General features: G+C 40.0%; 1 protein-coding gene across 1 annotated transcript in view; it reads left to right on the forward strand.

Moving 5' to 3' along the window:
- The window catches only part of ZZEF1 (zinc finger ZZ-type and EF-hand domain containing 1), a 129,542-nt gene that overhangs the window by 16,147 nt on the left and 97,494 nt on the right, over positions 1–15,901 (forward strand). The window contains exons 2-8 of the mRNA XM_058560029.1: positions 2,015–2,159; positions 5,067–5,261; positions 7,017–7,188; positions 8,162–8,361; positions 9,783–9,993; positions 13,918–14,034; positions 14,958–15,136. Coding sequence (XP_058416012.1) covers positions 2,015–2,159; positions 5,067–5,261; positions 7,017–7,188; positions 8,162–8,361; positions 9,783–9,993; positions 13,918–14,034; positions 14,958–15,136 — 1,219 coding nt within the window. The remainder of the gene's footprint in view (positions 1–2,014; positions 2,160–5,066; positions 5,262–7,016; positions 7,189–8,161; positions 8,362–9,782; positions 9,994–13,917; positions 14,035–14,957; positions 15,137–15,901) is intronic.

Below are 15,901 nucleotides of genomic sequence, written 5' to 3' on the forward strand. Positions count from 1 at the left end.
TTCCTATTCTCTTTGTCCTTGTGCTTTAAAAAAAATAAATCCCTTTATAATATTGTCTCAGTGGGATTTCATGAGAGAACAGAGGTAAAGGCATTTGTTCAGTATGACTTCTTTGAACACTCCTGCTGGCTGGTTGTCCAGCTGTTACTCTGAAGCCTTGAGGGATGGGGTGGGCATGCCTTCCCAGAGCCTCCTAATCCATTTAATCCATCTTTATACCCCACTGATGGCGGACAAATCCATCTTCATGATGAGCTTTTCCCTCTAACTTCTATCTAATGACCCTAATTTTAACTGCTCCTTCCCATGACAGCCCATCAGATATTCGAAGAGAAGGATTCTGTTATTCCCAGTCGTCTTCCACCGTCCTTCACCTGTTCCTCACAGGGCAGTTTCTAGTCTTCTCTCTGTCATCGTCTCTTTCCTCTGATCTCTTCTATTTCATTTCCTTTTGTAGCTTCCAAACTAAACTCTGATTGAGTCTAATCAGAAAAGAAAAGAATGGGGCCGGCCCGGTGGCTTAGCGGTTAAGTGTGCGCGCTCCGCTGCTGGCAGCCCGGGGTTCCGACCCCGGGCACGCACCGACGCACCACTTTTCCGGCCATGCTGAGGCCGCGTCCCACATACAGCAACTAGAAGGATGTGCAACTATGACATACAACTATCTACCAGGGCTTTGGGGGGAAAATAAATAAATAAAATCTTTAAAAAAAAAGAAAAGAAAAGAATGATATCTTCTCTCCTTTTGAACATTATACTTTGATTATTGTAGCCTTTGATCCTATTAACTTCTTGGATAACCTTGTCAGCTTTTGTAGAGGCAAAAATAATGCTGCAGTCTTTCTGTCACATGTTGCTTCTGAACTCTGTCCCCCATCCTGCATTTATGTCCATGGTTTTTGGACCCAAACGCAGGAATTTGCATATGTTCGTGTTAAATGCTACATTGTTCAGAGGTCTGTGATGGAAATAGGGGTACTTGTGTCAGTCATGAAACCTCAATGGGATATTTCCATATTTCATGAAGGAGGGAAATAAGGAAAGGGCAGGAGTTTTAAGGAAGAGAGAGGATTACTTAGAAAAAAGGGTAGAAGACTGCTAAAGTATTTCATGGTGAGGGATGTCTGTGAGTTGAGTGTATCAGCGCCACTGATGAGGGAGGGGTTGAGATCTGGGGAGAGGAGGCGGTTGCTAAATGAGGAAAGTCTTGTGGGATGAGAGGGCGTGGGGTCAGGGACAAGGGAGGAGGTAACGTTGCAGATTAGAAAGGAACAGGGGAACACTTTGCGCTGCTGATGTGCTTTCACCGTATTGGGCTCTGTTCAAATGTTACTTAATCCAGGCAGCAGCCTATGAGTTTGGTAATATTTGCTCCATCTTTCAGATCTAGAAGCTGAGGCTTATAAAGGTAAAGAAATGTGTATAAAGTCACATAGCCAGTTAGTGACAGAGCAGGATTTAAACCAAATCCCATGCTGTACCCGGTTCCGCAGATGGCCAACATGGGCAGGGAGCAAGTCAGGTTATGGTAAAAGGTGAGTGAAAATAGGTCTGTAGAGCAGATAAATCAAGTTAGCTCTTGTGTCCAAAGAGTGTTTACAAGGAAAAGTCCAGTGAAACCTGAGGTGCTACTCTAAGCCAGTTCTTTCTCATTCTTGCTTTTTATTTGACACTTTGTAACCACTTGAAAGATTTTGCTATGGTTGCTTTGTTCTGAAATTATTTAGGGGAAGGGGAATTACGAAGGGGAATTACTCTCTTGAAGGAGAGATGAGATGATAAAATTGTGTATACATGTAGTAATACTTATATACATGTATTCTGCAAAGCATACTGAGTTACCATACTGAATTTATTTGTTCTTTGAATGATATATAAAGGTTTTTCCTCTTGCCCCTCCCCCAGCAAATCCACTGGTCTTGAGAATTGTAAAAAAAAAAAAAAAAGAAAGAAGAAGAAAAAATTATTCAAGATTTGGAACAGACCTGATTTTCTTGCATCTCTTATCTTGTAGGCCTTTGCCCAGTTTGATGCTGAGGGTGATGGTACAGTTGATGCTGAGAACATGTTGGAGGCCCTCAAGAATTCCAGTGGAGCTAATCTCCAGGGGGAGCTGAGCCACATCATCAGACAACTGCAGGCTTGTTCTCTTGTTCCAGGTGAGGCTCTCATCTGAGTGCTGAAGGCTAATGTCTATCTTCACTCATACTGTGAGCTCCATAAGGGCAGGGCCCTTCTCTTTTATTTCTACTGTGTCCTGACAGCGTATTTTTTGGCACATGGTACGCAGCTAGTGTGTTTTTTTTTAGAAAGCTTATCACTCTGAAATTTAAGTAAGAATAAAACTAGCTTAAAATAAGCAATACTTCTTTATTGTACCTATGAAGACACTTTGTCTGTGTTTTTACATGGTTTCTTTTGGGGCTCAGAAGACAGAATCAAAATAAAATTACCCTCTTTGTTTTTCCAGTGAGAAAACAATTGAGTTTGAAAGGAAAAAAAACTTTATGTATCATCCTTTCAGTCTCAGTTGATCTTATCTGAGAACTTTTCCTGCTCTGTGCATTTGGTGTGGTAAAACCTAGCATAAAGCCTAGCTAGGGCAGCAACAGAGGCAAGATAGATTTGATAGACGCATAAGTGTACATCTAATTGCCCTTGACCTCTCTGGCTTACTGCTGAGGATATACTGAGCTAAGCAAGGATGGTTTCTGTATATTAATGACAACTGCACATTTCCATTTTTCCTCAAATTGTCTTTAATTATGTAATTTTTATAGAGCATTATAGGTAACCTGTACATGTTAACCGTTTTCCTACTCATGGCAGTTAAAATTATGCTTTGAATTATGTTTAGCTAACTTATATCTTGACATTTACGTATTACTCCCACTTTTGCATTACCAACATGTGGATAGCATCAGGAGCTTTATTTGGACACCTCAAACAGATGTTTTGGGAGGAGAGGAAAGGGGAGGAGACCAGGGAATCCACGAGCAGATAATACTTAACACACTGTTGCTCTGGGTAACTGTGGAGAGAGGCAGAAATTAGGTTAGAAAAATTTGGAGTCCAGATCCCAAGGCACTTGCATAGCAGGGTTGTGACTTAGGACTTTCTACTCAAAATTTTCTATCAACAGCCAACTTAGAAGAATTGTTTTATCACAGTCTTAGGGTGAATCTTGGTAAGCTGAGTTTGTCTCTCTGGTGGGATTTCAGTTTCCTAGTCCCTTTTTCTTTTTCTTTGTGAGGAAGATTAGCCCTGAGCTAACACCTGTCACCAATCTCCCTCTTTTTTGCTGAGGAAGATTGGCCCTGGCCTAACATCTGTGCCCATCTTCCTCTACTTTATGTGGGACGCTGCCACAGCATGGCCTGATAAGCGGTGTGTAGGTGGGCGCCCGGGATCCGGACCCCAGGCTGCCGCAGCAGAGCGTGCACACTTAACTGCTACGCCAGGGGCACGCCCCTCCTAGTTCCTTTTTCTAATGTGGACTGAAACTTGTTTCTTTTGTATCTCATTGTATTGGTGCTTAGTGTTTAAAAGAGAGACGGCATCCTTACTAAATTCATTGCTTGTTTCAGCATATGGAAAAAAATTTCCCATTACAAGAATCAGTCTTTTTTTTCACATGGGTTCTGAGCACATCAGTGCAGCATCAGCAGTGTCGTAACGCGAGGTTTGGGTATTACTGTGGGAGTCTGCTAAGAGAAGAGAAGCTAAAAGGAGGGCAAGGGATGCATAGACTTTTGAGTCTTGGGAAATCAAACCTGTGTCTCTAGGTTTGTTTAGGGGGCATAGTTAAAATGGGCTGCTTTAGTGCAAAATTTCTCCTTAGCCTCATGTTTTTTCTTAAAAATTAATGCAAAGTTTCATTCTGCTCTAATATAATCTGTTTGGTTTACACTTAAAAACAATTCTGTGGACTTCTAGGGTCTTGCTCTAGGCGCTGCTTACATGAACGTGTTCCGTTTGTGAAAGTTCGTCAAGCGATACAGTTATGGCTTTTTGTTATGTTTGTTGTGACTCATTAGAAAGTAAATAAAATAAAATAAAATCCCCCCAAATCTACAAGTGTATATATCTGAGCCCCAGGAAAAGCTGCTATGTGTAGCCTCTCTTCACTTAACCCTAACACTCCTCTGGGTTATGGGCACCTCAGTTCAAGGCATATTATTGTAGGTTATGAGGAACCATGAAAAGATTTTAAACAGGGGTAGACACTGTCTGTTTTGTGTTTTTATAAGATTACTTGAGTTAATGCCAGACAAGGGCAGCCAGGGGAGCCACTTAGGAAATCTGGATAGGTGTATGAACGGGAGATATTGAGGCCAGAGCCTGGGCAGTGGCCAGAGGGATATACAGGTGGGGCAGACTCCAGAGGAGTCACACTGAGAGAAAAAACTGGGATGGTGGAAGGAGCACCTGGAGGCAGTGCAAGGGGGTGTTTCCAGTCCTACCCCTTTTTTGTTTTCTTGGTGTGTTGCCTGAGCCTCATTTTCCTCAGTTGTAAAAGCAAGGATACCAGTACCTTTGGTGCCTTTCCTGCGCTCATCCCCCCAACTCCCCTTGTTGTGAGGACCGAGATGATGTGTGTGGAGTATCTCATAAACTGTCCATGTCATCGGAAACTGTGGTCAGGGTAGTGGTTGTATTATTATCGTTGTCTTACATAGCTTAGTATAAAAGCAGTTATGCTTTTACTCTCTAATGCAATAAACTTTATTCCTAGCCCATATTCTGTATGCAAAACTTCTTTAAAAACTTCTAGTTAGTATTTAAGTGCTTATAAATTGTTGAAGCTTGGATTGAAACAAATAATCATTATTCTAAGTCTTCTAAAATTCTGTTAAACTAAAATGAAATTAATCTTTAAATTGAGATTACCACTGGTTTATATCTTAAAAACTTGTTTAGATTTTTAAATGATTAAAGCTGAAAATATTGAAGATTCTTAATGACTGCTTTTAATTCAGCCAATTTAGATAGGCCACCAGGCAGAGGATGTGGTAACTATTGTGGTGGGTTCCCCAAAACACCAAAAATGGATTTTGTCTGCTTAGGTTTCATAGACATATTTTCAGAGTCCAAGGAAGGCCTGGGTGTTCACTCATCAATGATTCTGCGCTTCCTGCACCGCAATCGGCTCCCTAGCACGGTCATCCCCTACCCCATGTTGGACCACTGCAATAACATGTGCACCATGAGGGCTTCTGTTCTGAAGGAGGCTCTGGATCAACTGGTACTGAAAGAAAAGGGTATGTGTGTGGGGGATGGGGGGTTGGGTCCTGAAAATGCTCTATCATCATTTCTTCCAAACATAGTGTTTATTAATAGGATGAGCCAACCCTTCTACCTGCCTTTATTTCTGAAAATATAGTAGTGAAAAATTTGTAGCATAAGAATGTGATCTGCTCATTCTTCCTTCCTCCCTTCCTTCCTTTCTTCCCTCTTTCTTAACACAACTGGTTTCTCATCATTCAGGTCTCTGCTCAGATGTGGTTTCAGGGAGACCTTTCCTTGTTACTCTATCTAATTAATGCCACCCTTCTCCACCTTCTGGTCTCTATCACTTCTGCAGGTTTAATGGTCTAAATGGCACTTATCATTATCTGAGGTTATAGCATTATTATTTACTTGCATTTTGTCTGTCTCGTTCGAGCCATTCTCCTTAGCCCCTGGAACTGTGCCTGCCACACAGTAGGTCCTCCATGAGTAGTTGTTGAATAAATGAGGAAAGCCACTACAGACTCACTTAGTGACGGCAAGAGTGTTTGATAAAATGAATAAACAGGTCCGTGAACATCATAGAGTCCAGAAATAGACCCAAGTTCATGTGGGAATGTAGTACCAGATGTAGTCAGCCTACAAATCAAAATGGGAAGGTGGATTAATCAACAGGTGAGATTAGGGCAGCTGGTTAGCCATTTGGAGAAAAAACTAGATTCTTAGCCCATTGCATTCACTAAAATAAATTTCAGATGGATCAAGAAGTTAAAAGAAAACTGTACAAGTACTAGAAGAAAATAGTTCCACTTTGTAAAAATCCTGACGTGGGAAAACCTTTCTAACCAAGACATGAAACTCAGAAACTGCAAAAGAAAAGGTTAATAAATTAGGCTGTATGCACATTTAAAGTTGTGTATAGCAAGAAATATCATAAGCAGAGTCAAAAGACAAATGACATTCTAGGGAACGGAAATACATTTTGTAAGATATTATGACAGACTCCATTTTTAACTGACTCTGACCTCGGACAATTATGTAACTCTCTGCACCTTAGGTTTCCTTATCTCTAAAATGAATTAATACATGGAAGATTGCCTGGCTCACAGTAAACACTCAGTAAATAGTACCTATTAAATGTGTGTATAGGGCCGGCCCCGTGGCTTAGCGGTTAAGTGTGCGGGCTCCGCCACTGGCGGCCCGGGTTCGGACCCTGGGCGCGCACCAACACACCACTTCTCCAGCCATGCTGAGGCCGCGTCCCACGTACAGCAACTAGAAGGATGTGAAACTATGATGTACAACTATCTACTGGGGCTTTGGGGGAAAAAAAATAAATAAATTATTAAAAAAAAAATGTGTGTATATATACTATAGAATGTATATAAAATATATAAAGAGATAAGAAGACTTGTGACCCAGTAGAAAATAGATGAAGGTTGGATCAGGTCACACTCAGAAACCCAAGTGGCTTACAAACAAGGTGCTTAAAAAGTCTCACTCATAATTAAAGAAATGTAAATTCAAACTATAAGACACCATTTTCTTCTCTTGGCATGGTTTTGCAAATATATCAGTGATTTAATTATTGTACTATAATGAGCTCATGGAGCAATCCTTGGCCAGTTTCTGCTTTATATGAGTTCTTTGGAGGGAGATTTTAAGAAACATTTATTTTTCTAGGGTCAAAGTGAAAAGCATATTTCTGTTAGATACTTTAAATGACTCCTTTTTTTTTCTCCTTTGTGGAAGAGATGTCGTATGATAAAACCTGATTTTCCTTGCAGAAAGCCCTGGAGATCTAATTAGAAGCCCAGAGATGGATAAACTCAAGTCAGTAGCAAAGTGCTACGCTTATATAGAAACGTCCTCCAACTCTGCAGACATTGACAAGATGACAAATGGAGAAACGTCTTCCTACTGGCAGTCAGATGGCAGTGCCCGCTCACACTGGATTCGGTGGGTGGTGTAATACCAAGTCTTGAGTGAAAGTCCAAGAAAATTACCTGCTTTCTTTCTCTTATCACATCAATGTGTTAAAAAAAAAGTTATTTTTTAAAATTTCAGAATATTTTCTATTTAACTGCCTAATTGTTTTCTTATTGTAAGAGACTATCTCTGAAGGTGCTTTAAGAATCAAGTAAAAAGAACCATGTAAAATCATGTAACCTGATTCATATATTCATAAACATGGGTAATTTCTTTACTTGGTATTTTAAGGGAGAAGATAGCATTGGACTAATATTTATGATACTGACTTCAGATCTTTTCACTAGTTTCTCAGGAACATTAGTATCACAAGGGGCAAGTATTTTTCTTATGTCAGATTTGATTTTACTTTTTAAGATCCTTTCTGTACGTTTAAAAAATCTGTATGCAACTAAGTTGGCCACTTTAGAAGAGGAGGAGGGAGTGAGATGGTCAAGAATATGGAGTGGAATTGATGATAGTAAGTTGTGATATTTCTAGAAGTTCTGAAGCTGCTATCTAGATTTTCACCTGTCCCTTCAGAGAATGGGCTAATTTCAGTTGGTGGAAAAAGAAATAATTGTCTTGTTTTCTCACAGAGGATATATATGACCTTTAGCCATCTAATTTATAGATGAGAGAATGTACTCAGTTCTTTGGATGCAGTTTAGAATTTGCTTCTTGCCAGGTAAAAGGATTTTGTTAGATTGTTCATATAGTACTTTACTGCCTATACTAATAGCTGAAAAGGAAATATAAGATTAATCTTGAACCAAAAGGAATTTGAGAGACTTGGCAAGGTTATAAGGACTTTGAAACTAACAGCGAGCATCTCAAGTTAGTTGCTTTTAAGAAAATCAGTCTTTGGGTGTATTAAATATCAGATCTTGGAGATGGGGCTGTGGACCCTGCCAGTTTTCGACTTATATAAACATTTGTAGTTTCTGCTCTCCATGTTTTCCAGTTTAAAAATGAAACCAGATGTTGTGCTTAGGCACCTGTCCATTGCAGTGGCTGCCACAGACCAGAGCTACATGCCGCAGCAGGTGACAGTAGCTGTGGGGAGGACTGCCGGCGATCTTCAGGAGATTCGTGATGTGCACATTCCCAGCAATGTCACCGGCTATGTGACACTGCTGGAAAATGCCAACGTCAGTCAGCTCTGTGAGTCAACCAAGATTCTTCTTGACCTTCTACCTAAGGGGATTGGGAGGGGACGGAGGAAGTAATATATATTAGCAGGAAGACCTCTGCAGTGGAGAAGCTGTTAGTTTTTCTCTGGAGATTTGATTTGCGTCTCATCATGCACGTGAAAGTGGTCATTATTTCATCTGTTCAGTGTTTTTAAAAGTTATAGAAAAGCAGTAAAGCCTTTTTTAGTTAAAAATATTTTATGCTTGTTTTCTTATTGGAAAATTAGAAAAATATAGATAAGCAAAAATTTCTCAAAATCCCACTACCCAGGGATTGTCACTGTGAATATGTTGATGTGGATCCTTCCAGACCTTTTCTTGTGTTTGCGTATTTATATGTGTGTGTGCGTGTTTGTTTACTCATACACATATATATATATACACACACATTTTTTAAAATTAAAAATAGGGTTGTGTATATATATTTACATATATCGATACATATCTTTTTACGAAAATGGTGATATTCTATGTGTGCTCTTTTGTAATTTTTTTAACATGTTGTCCTATCGTATATTCATGCTCACCTTTATTTAGTGTTGTAAGAATATGCCTTAATTTTAACCAGCCCTTTATTTGTGGACATTTAGGTTGTTTCCATTTTGATACTGTTATAACCTTGCTTCACACATAGCATTTTGGAAATAATCACAATTCTGTGATTTCTTTCCAGGCTTATTTCATTCAGGGAGCCGGAATGCTTCATGTTTTGTCTCATTTCTTCTAATGCTTTCCTGGGCCAAAAGAAGTGTTCTTACTTTGCTCAGAGGAACTGAGGCCTAGGGAGGTAGAGTCTTTATGTCTCACCCCTAGGCAAAGAAGTAGTTAAGCTTGTGGAGTAGAAGCTTCCTGTCTTATACTTAAGTTGTGTCCTTTTTAACTTCTCACCTCCTCCTCTCCAACCTGAATAAGAAATTGTGACAGCTTTTAGAAGTGAGTCATGCCAGTGTCATCTGTTTGGACTTAATTATTAAAAAGAAATTCTCACAACTGCTATGAGCCAGCTACTGTGTTATAACTAAGTCCAAATTTCAGAACTCTAGGAAAAATTCTAGGAATTTTCTTACCATATATTTAATTAGGATTTAAAAAATACTTTTTGTGTTAATTTTCAAGACTCATAAATTCCTAAGAAGCTTTGTAATGTAAAGATTTAAGCCACCCTTAATTTTACTCATTATTCTTATGACTTCTTAGATTGGTCAATGCTTTTTTTGACAAATTTATTATATACTAGCTCCATTGCACACATTATTTATTTCTGGCATCAAAGTATATCTTCAGATTTTCTTTTCGAAATGTGAATTACTATTTTGCTTTTAGTTGGGAGCCTAGCACTTGCTGAACTGAAGAAGTTAATCCAATACTGAATTTGTTGTTTGCGCTTGACAGATGTCCAGATTAACATAAAGCGTTGTCTTAGCGATGGATGTGACACTAGGATTCATGGTCTGAGGGCTGTTGGCTTTCAGAGAGTTAAGAAGTCTGGGGTCTCGGTCTCAGATGCTTCTGCAATATGGTATTGGTCTCTGCTGACGTCTCTGGTGACGGTTTCCATGGAGACAAATCCCGCCTTTGTCCAGACAGTGCTGCACAATACTCAGTAAGTCACTCTCTCTGCTTTCCACTCCTGTCAAGGTGCACTCATTCTTCTCCAGCCCTTTAGAGCGTGTCACTGAGCAGCCTTTGGTCATCGAGACTCTGTCAGCATCTCAGCCCCTGGTGCCCTGTTGTTTCCTGTTTGTGCCTTCAGCTCCAGTCTTGTGACGGGGTCGCACATGCCGTTCCTGTTCCTTATCCATTGGGGAGCAATTACTCAGATTTATGTAGTGCTTATGTTAGATAAAGCACTTTCAGATGCTATATATTATTTACCTACTTATATTATGAAATGTACCTGTAAAAATTATCCCTATTTTGTAGACAAGAAAATTATGACCTTCCCTGAGGTACATGACCAGGCAGTGATGGATCAGTTTGAATCTGGTCTTAGGACCCCAGATTGAGGACTTTTTTCACTAATGAATGAAATCTTTCCAAGGATACTAAACTAATTTACTTTTAAATGTAGAACACCTTTGAAAATTTTCTTTTAAAAAACTGTTAGGGCAAAAAGACTCAGTAGTAACATACAAGGCAAAAATAACCAGCTTCAGTAGCTATGAAGTATTAATATTATATGTAAGTTCAATAACTAGTAATAGTATAACTGGTAATAGTATTACCAGTTATACTATTATCAGCTAATACACTGATATTAGCGTAGGCTATCAAAATATCAGACAAAAAAAAGATTGCTAAGGGCCGGCCCCCTGGCTTAGCGGTTAAGTGCGCGCGCTCCGCTACTGGCGGCCCGGGTTCGGATCCTGGGCGCGCACCTATGCACTGCTTCTCCGGCCATGCTGAGGCCGCATCCCACGTACAGCAACTAGAAGGATATGCAACTATGACATACAAGTATCTACTGGGGCTTTGGGGGGAAAAAAAAAGGAGGAAGATTGCCAATAGATGTTAGCTCAGAGCCAGTCTTCCTCAGCAAAAAGAGGAAGATTAGCATAGATGTTAGCTCAGGGCTGATCTTCCTCACAAAAAAAAAAAATATTGCTAATATTTTGTTCTCTAGATGTCTTTTGAGATTTGTTACTGCTCTTAAATAAAACCTTTCAGCAAATAACACTGCTGGCAGTGCTGGATCTGAAGGGTAATATTTGGCCATACGCCTTTCTTCCTTCCTGTTTTAAAATTTTTTAAAAAAACCATTTCAAACTTAGGGAAACATTGCAAGTACAATGCAAAAAACTTTTATTTCTTCCTGAGTTGTTTGAAAGTAATTTCCAGCCTGGTGCCCATTGCCACTGAATACTTTAGTGTGTGTTTCCTAAACAGGAACATTCCACTACAACTGTCAAAATCAGGAAATTAACATTGATATACATTGCTACCATCTAATCCTCAGATCCCATTCAAGTTTTTCAAGTTATCCCAGTAATGTTCTTTATAGCAAAAGGATCCAATCCAGAAACATACTTTGCATTTCAGTGTCATGTCTCTTTGGTTTCCTTCAATATGGAAAATTTCCTGAGTCTTTCCTTGACTTTTATGACTTTGACACTTGAAAATTATAGGTCAGTTATTTTGAAGAGTGTTCTTTAATTTTGGTTTACCTGATGTTTCATCATGATTAAATTTAGATTTTGTATCTTTAGCAGGAATATCACAGAAGTGATGATATATTCTCATTGCATCCCATCAGGTGACACACAACTTCAGATTGTGCCCTGTTACTAATGTTGGGTGATGTTAACTTTGATATCGTGATGCAAGTGGTGTCTGCCAGACTTTTCCACTTGTAAAAGAATTCTTTTTCCCTTTGTAATTAATAAGGATTTTGTGAGGAAGTACTTTGGGACTATGTAAATATCCCATTCCTCATCAAACTTTATATTGGTATGGACTCCTGGATTCCTATTTTATTCACTGGGTTATAAGCCATCACAGTGTTGATGTTCAGATTGTCCCAGGTTTGGCCATTGGGAATCCCTTCAGTCTGGTTCATGTATCCTTTTAACATCATTCTTGGAACACTTCCTTACTTTCTAGAACAACAAGATATTCCAGGCTTATCTTGAATGTTCCTTGCCTTACTCCTGGAAATCAGCCATTTTTCTAAGGTGTCATGGTCCCTTTTAGTAGAGAATGGTATTTAGAAACTAAACAAACTAAACTCATTGCTGTTGGGGTGTTGCTTCTCGCAGACCCTCTCCCTGGATACAGCTGGGAAATATGTGTTTGTATATAAATAATACCCACACGTGTATACATACACACATTTACACCTTTATTTATTTCTAAATCTGTAATACTGAAAACTCTGTGTTTACACCAGTACTTCCAATTCTAATCTAACACTACAGTGTTCATTTTAGTTTTCTCCCTTTCTGTATTTGTAACTCCTTTCTCTGACAGTGAGAAACCTGGCTCCCATCATCCCTAATATATTTACTTATTTAATCAATCCCCTCTGTATACCAGTCTCCCATCTCCCCTGCCCTTGTATGGACACCCTCCTCATCCCACTCCCACCCCAGTACCTTTTGCAGAGCTGCTGCTGTGGCTGCCCACGTACAGATGCCCTTGTGATCCTTGAGTTCCCTTGCTCGGTGCCAGGCCCCCCTCCTCACCCTACTTAGTGCTAACATTCTATTCCAGGCTGTCCCTTGGTGCAGATGCCTTTCTCACCCTGCTCAGTACCCCACTCTGGGCCACCCACCCAAGCACACATTGGTGCCTGCCTTGCACGGCCCCACTGTATGGACTGAATTTTTAGGAAGGGGAAGAGGAAAGCTTTCAACCTTACTTTTGTGAAGACTTGCCAAGTTGTTTGAAGAATGGATATATTTAAAGTTTATATCCCTAAACAGTTGTAATAGGTAACCTACAATGATATTTTCACTCTAACTTTTAAATACCAGGGATCTAAAACTATTCTAAAATTTAAAAATTATTGGAAAAAAGATCAATGAGGAAAAATAAGTAAGAAAAAGAATATTTTGAAACAAAATTGTTTACTTGTATCAGTGGAAATAAGTTTGGTAAATTATTGCATGCCACTCAAGTGTGTTAGACCTCATGTGGCTGCCATGCTGATGCAGCTTGTTGTATACAGGGAAAAAGAAATGAGAGCAGACTGGAAGCTGACAAAATGTTAGCCTTGCTGTATTGTCTCTATTTTGAAATGTAGAAATAAAATTGTTTCAGGGATTCTCATTACTGTTATAAAATGACTATCAAACATGGAAGTTTGAGTTATTTTTTGACACACTTATAAATACCTTCAAGTTGTTCATGGTATACTCACTCACCTAGCACAGTTGCTGACTCAGTAATTATTGGTTGCATACATTTCTTAGATGACTGCTAGTTCAGAAGAGGTAAAACCGTTGGGAGAATCCGAAAGATAAACGTAAAAGGAGATAAGAAAAGAGCAACATTAAAGCATACACGAAGGTAGAAAGGCCAGGAAACACAGGCAGGAATAGAGAAAGTGACGGGGACCATTGTGTTTAGGAGAAACTAAAATTCATGATGCATCTTCAGATACCATAGATCTTAAGACTGTATGTGTGAAATGAATTTTTTACTGTGCCACACACTGCTCTGTCTCTGGGGTCAAGTTTTCTAAGAACTCCAGGGTTTTTCTGTAGAGTATGTATGTCTTTTGCTCATGCTACTTAAAATGAATATTTGATTCCAGAGAGTTGGGTAAGCTTTTACACAGGGACATGGAACTCTCAAAAGAAAGAAAAAAAAAAGCAAGAAAGAAACACCATTAAACTACTTAGCACCATGACTCCTGGGGAAAAAAGCCTGGTTTATATTGTGTGCCAGGTTCTCTGTAGGAACACTGTCTGTTTGTTTATAAGGGATTAATCAAAAGAACCTTCTGGCAATTTATTTTTTGTCTAATGTTATATCATTAAATTTATTTTTGCCTGGGTTGTTCTGATCTTACAATTTGCACTTCTAGGAAGGCACTGCAGCACATGCCTCCACTGTCCCTCTCACCAGGATCTACAGATTTCTCGACTTTCCTGTCTCCCAATGTTCTGGAAGAAGTGGACAGCTTCCTCATAAGGATCACTAGGTAAAATCAAGATTGATAAGTTGGGGTTTGTGGGGGTTGGAGGACATTTATGCTTGGTAAGTCTTTTTTAAAAAATTTTTTTTAATCCTTTAAAGATCAGAACTAAAAATGATTCATTTTTAGAGACTGAAGAGAAAGTGAAATAATAGTTTACCCACCTAAACTGCATTATCTAGCGATATCACCTGACCTCACGAGTTGGGGGCGAGTGGGAAGTAGTCCTCTGATTCAGCTAGAACAGATATCTCAAAAAGTCCAAAATGCAAAGCCTCTCAGATCATGCATATCCTCAGCCGTGGCCTTACTCAGCACCTGCTTACCTCTTTGCCCAGGTCTAACAGGCCTGATTATCCGTTGACCTGGGAAAGGGCACCTTGAAAGCTTGGTAGAGGGGTTGCTTAGTGTAGGGACCCTTAGCTCCGTCTCAGTGAGCCCAGAGTACCTTACTGCATTAGAGTGCAAACCAGGCCCTGAGCCGTCTAGGCATGTTTAAAAGTTTCAGTGTAATGTGTTAAAAAAGGCAGAGAAGTGCAATGTGGAGTAGATCTAAAATACATTTTTGGTGCTTGAAGGGGTAAACCCTTAACTCTCTGGCCAAGCCAAATCATTATCCAAGGCTTCTTAATAGCAGAGGCTTATTGCGGCAGCTTATTTAGTTTTGGTTTGTAAAGTTTGACTTGTTAACATTGATATTATTAGTATTATTTAATAATAGATTAAGGTTACAAAAGTGAGGATTTAATTTCCTGGTCCTGTGGGTTGATTTAGTTTTTCAAAGGATTTTGAAAAAGTATCTCTGGTAAACATAGAGAGGGCATATGGTAGGTTGATCTTACTTATGGTGATCAGTTACGTGGTGTTTGAGCTACCTGGATTTTCTCATGTTTTTAAGAAGTGAAAAGTTTTTTGCTCTTTGTTTTTAGCTGCTGTTCTACTCCAAAGGTGGAGCTGACTCTTCTGGCTTTCGCACTAGCAAGAGGAAGTGTTGCCAAAGTGCTGAGCTCTCTGTGCACCATCACTGACCACCTGGACACACACTATGATGCCTCATCCCTCATCTCATCCATGGCATCAGTCAGGCAGAACCTGCTCCTTAAATATGGTAAATGATGGACAAGTCATAAAACTATCATCAACATGGGACATACTGGCATCTTCTTTTTTTGTGTGTGAGGAAGATCAGCCCTGAGCTAACATCCATGCCAATCCTCCTCTTTTTGCTGAGGAAGACTGGCCCTGGGCTAACCTCTGTGCCCATCTTCCTCCACTTTATATAGGTCGCCGCAGCATGGCCTGACAAGCGGTGCATTGGTGCGTGCCCGGGATCCAAGCCTGGGCTGCCAGCAGTGGAGCACGTGCACTTAACCGCTACGCCACAGGGCTGGCCCCATGGCATCTTCTTATCTTTTTGGGTAGTTTATGTGGACTGGGTTGTTGTGGTTATACCACGATTCCTGCGTGAACATAGCCTCTTTGGCTGGCTATGGTAGGGAGAAGGGGGATACTCGTTCATTTATGGCAGCATCAGCAGAAGGGGACCTGGGTGTCCACTAGGCTGTACTCGCAGGATTTACTGACCTAATCAGTTAGGCTTGGTGGCCGTTTGATCACAGCCATTGTACTTTGATGAAGTACAATAGTGTTTCATTGTGTAGCCCAAGATGGTTGGGGAGTTGGAGTATTTCTCATCTGGAGGAGGGAGGGAACCAGCCCAGACGTGGTGCAAAGGATCCTTAGAACGCATCCCTCTGAATCCCCGTGATAGCTGGTTGGAAGGACATATATGGACATACATACATGCCTGCCACTGCTCTCCCCTCCTGGGCCCAACAGTAATCCATCTTAGCACTTTTCTACTGACCCAGAA

The sequence above is a fragment of the Diceros bicornis genome, chromosome 18 (assembly GCF_020826845.1).
Source record: "Diceros bicornis minor isolate mBicDic1 chromosome 18, mDicBic1.mat.cur, whole genome shotgun sequence".
Classification (NCBI taxonomy): Eukaryota; Metazoa; Chordata; class Mammalia; order Perissodactyla; family Rhinocerotidae; genus Diceros; species Diceros bicornis.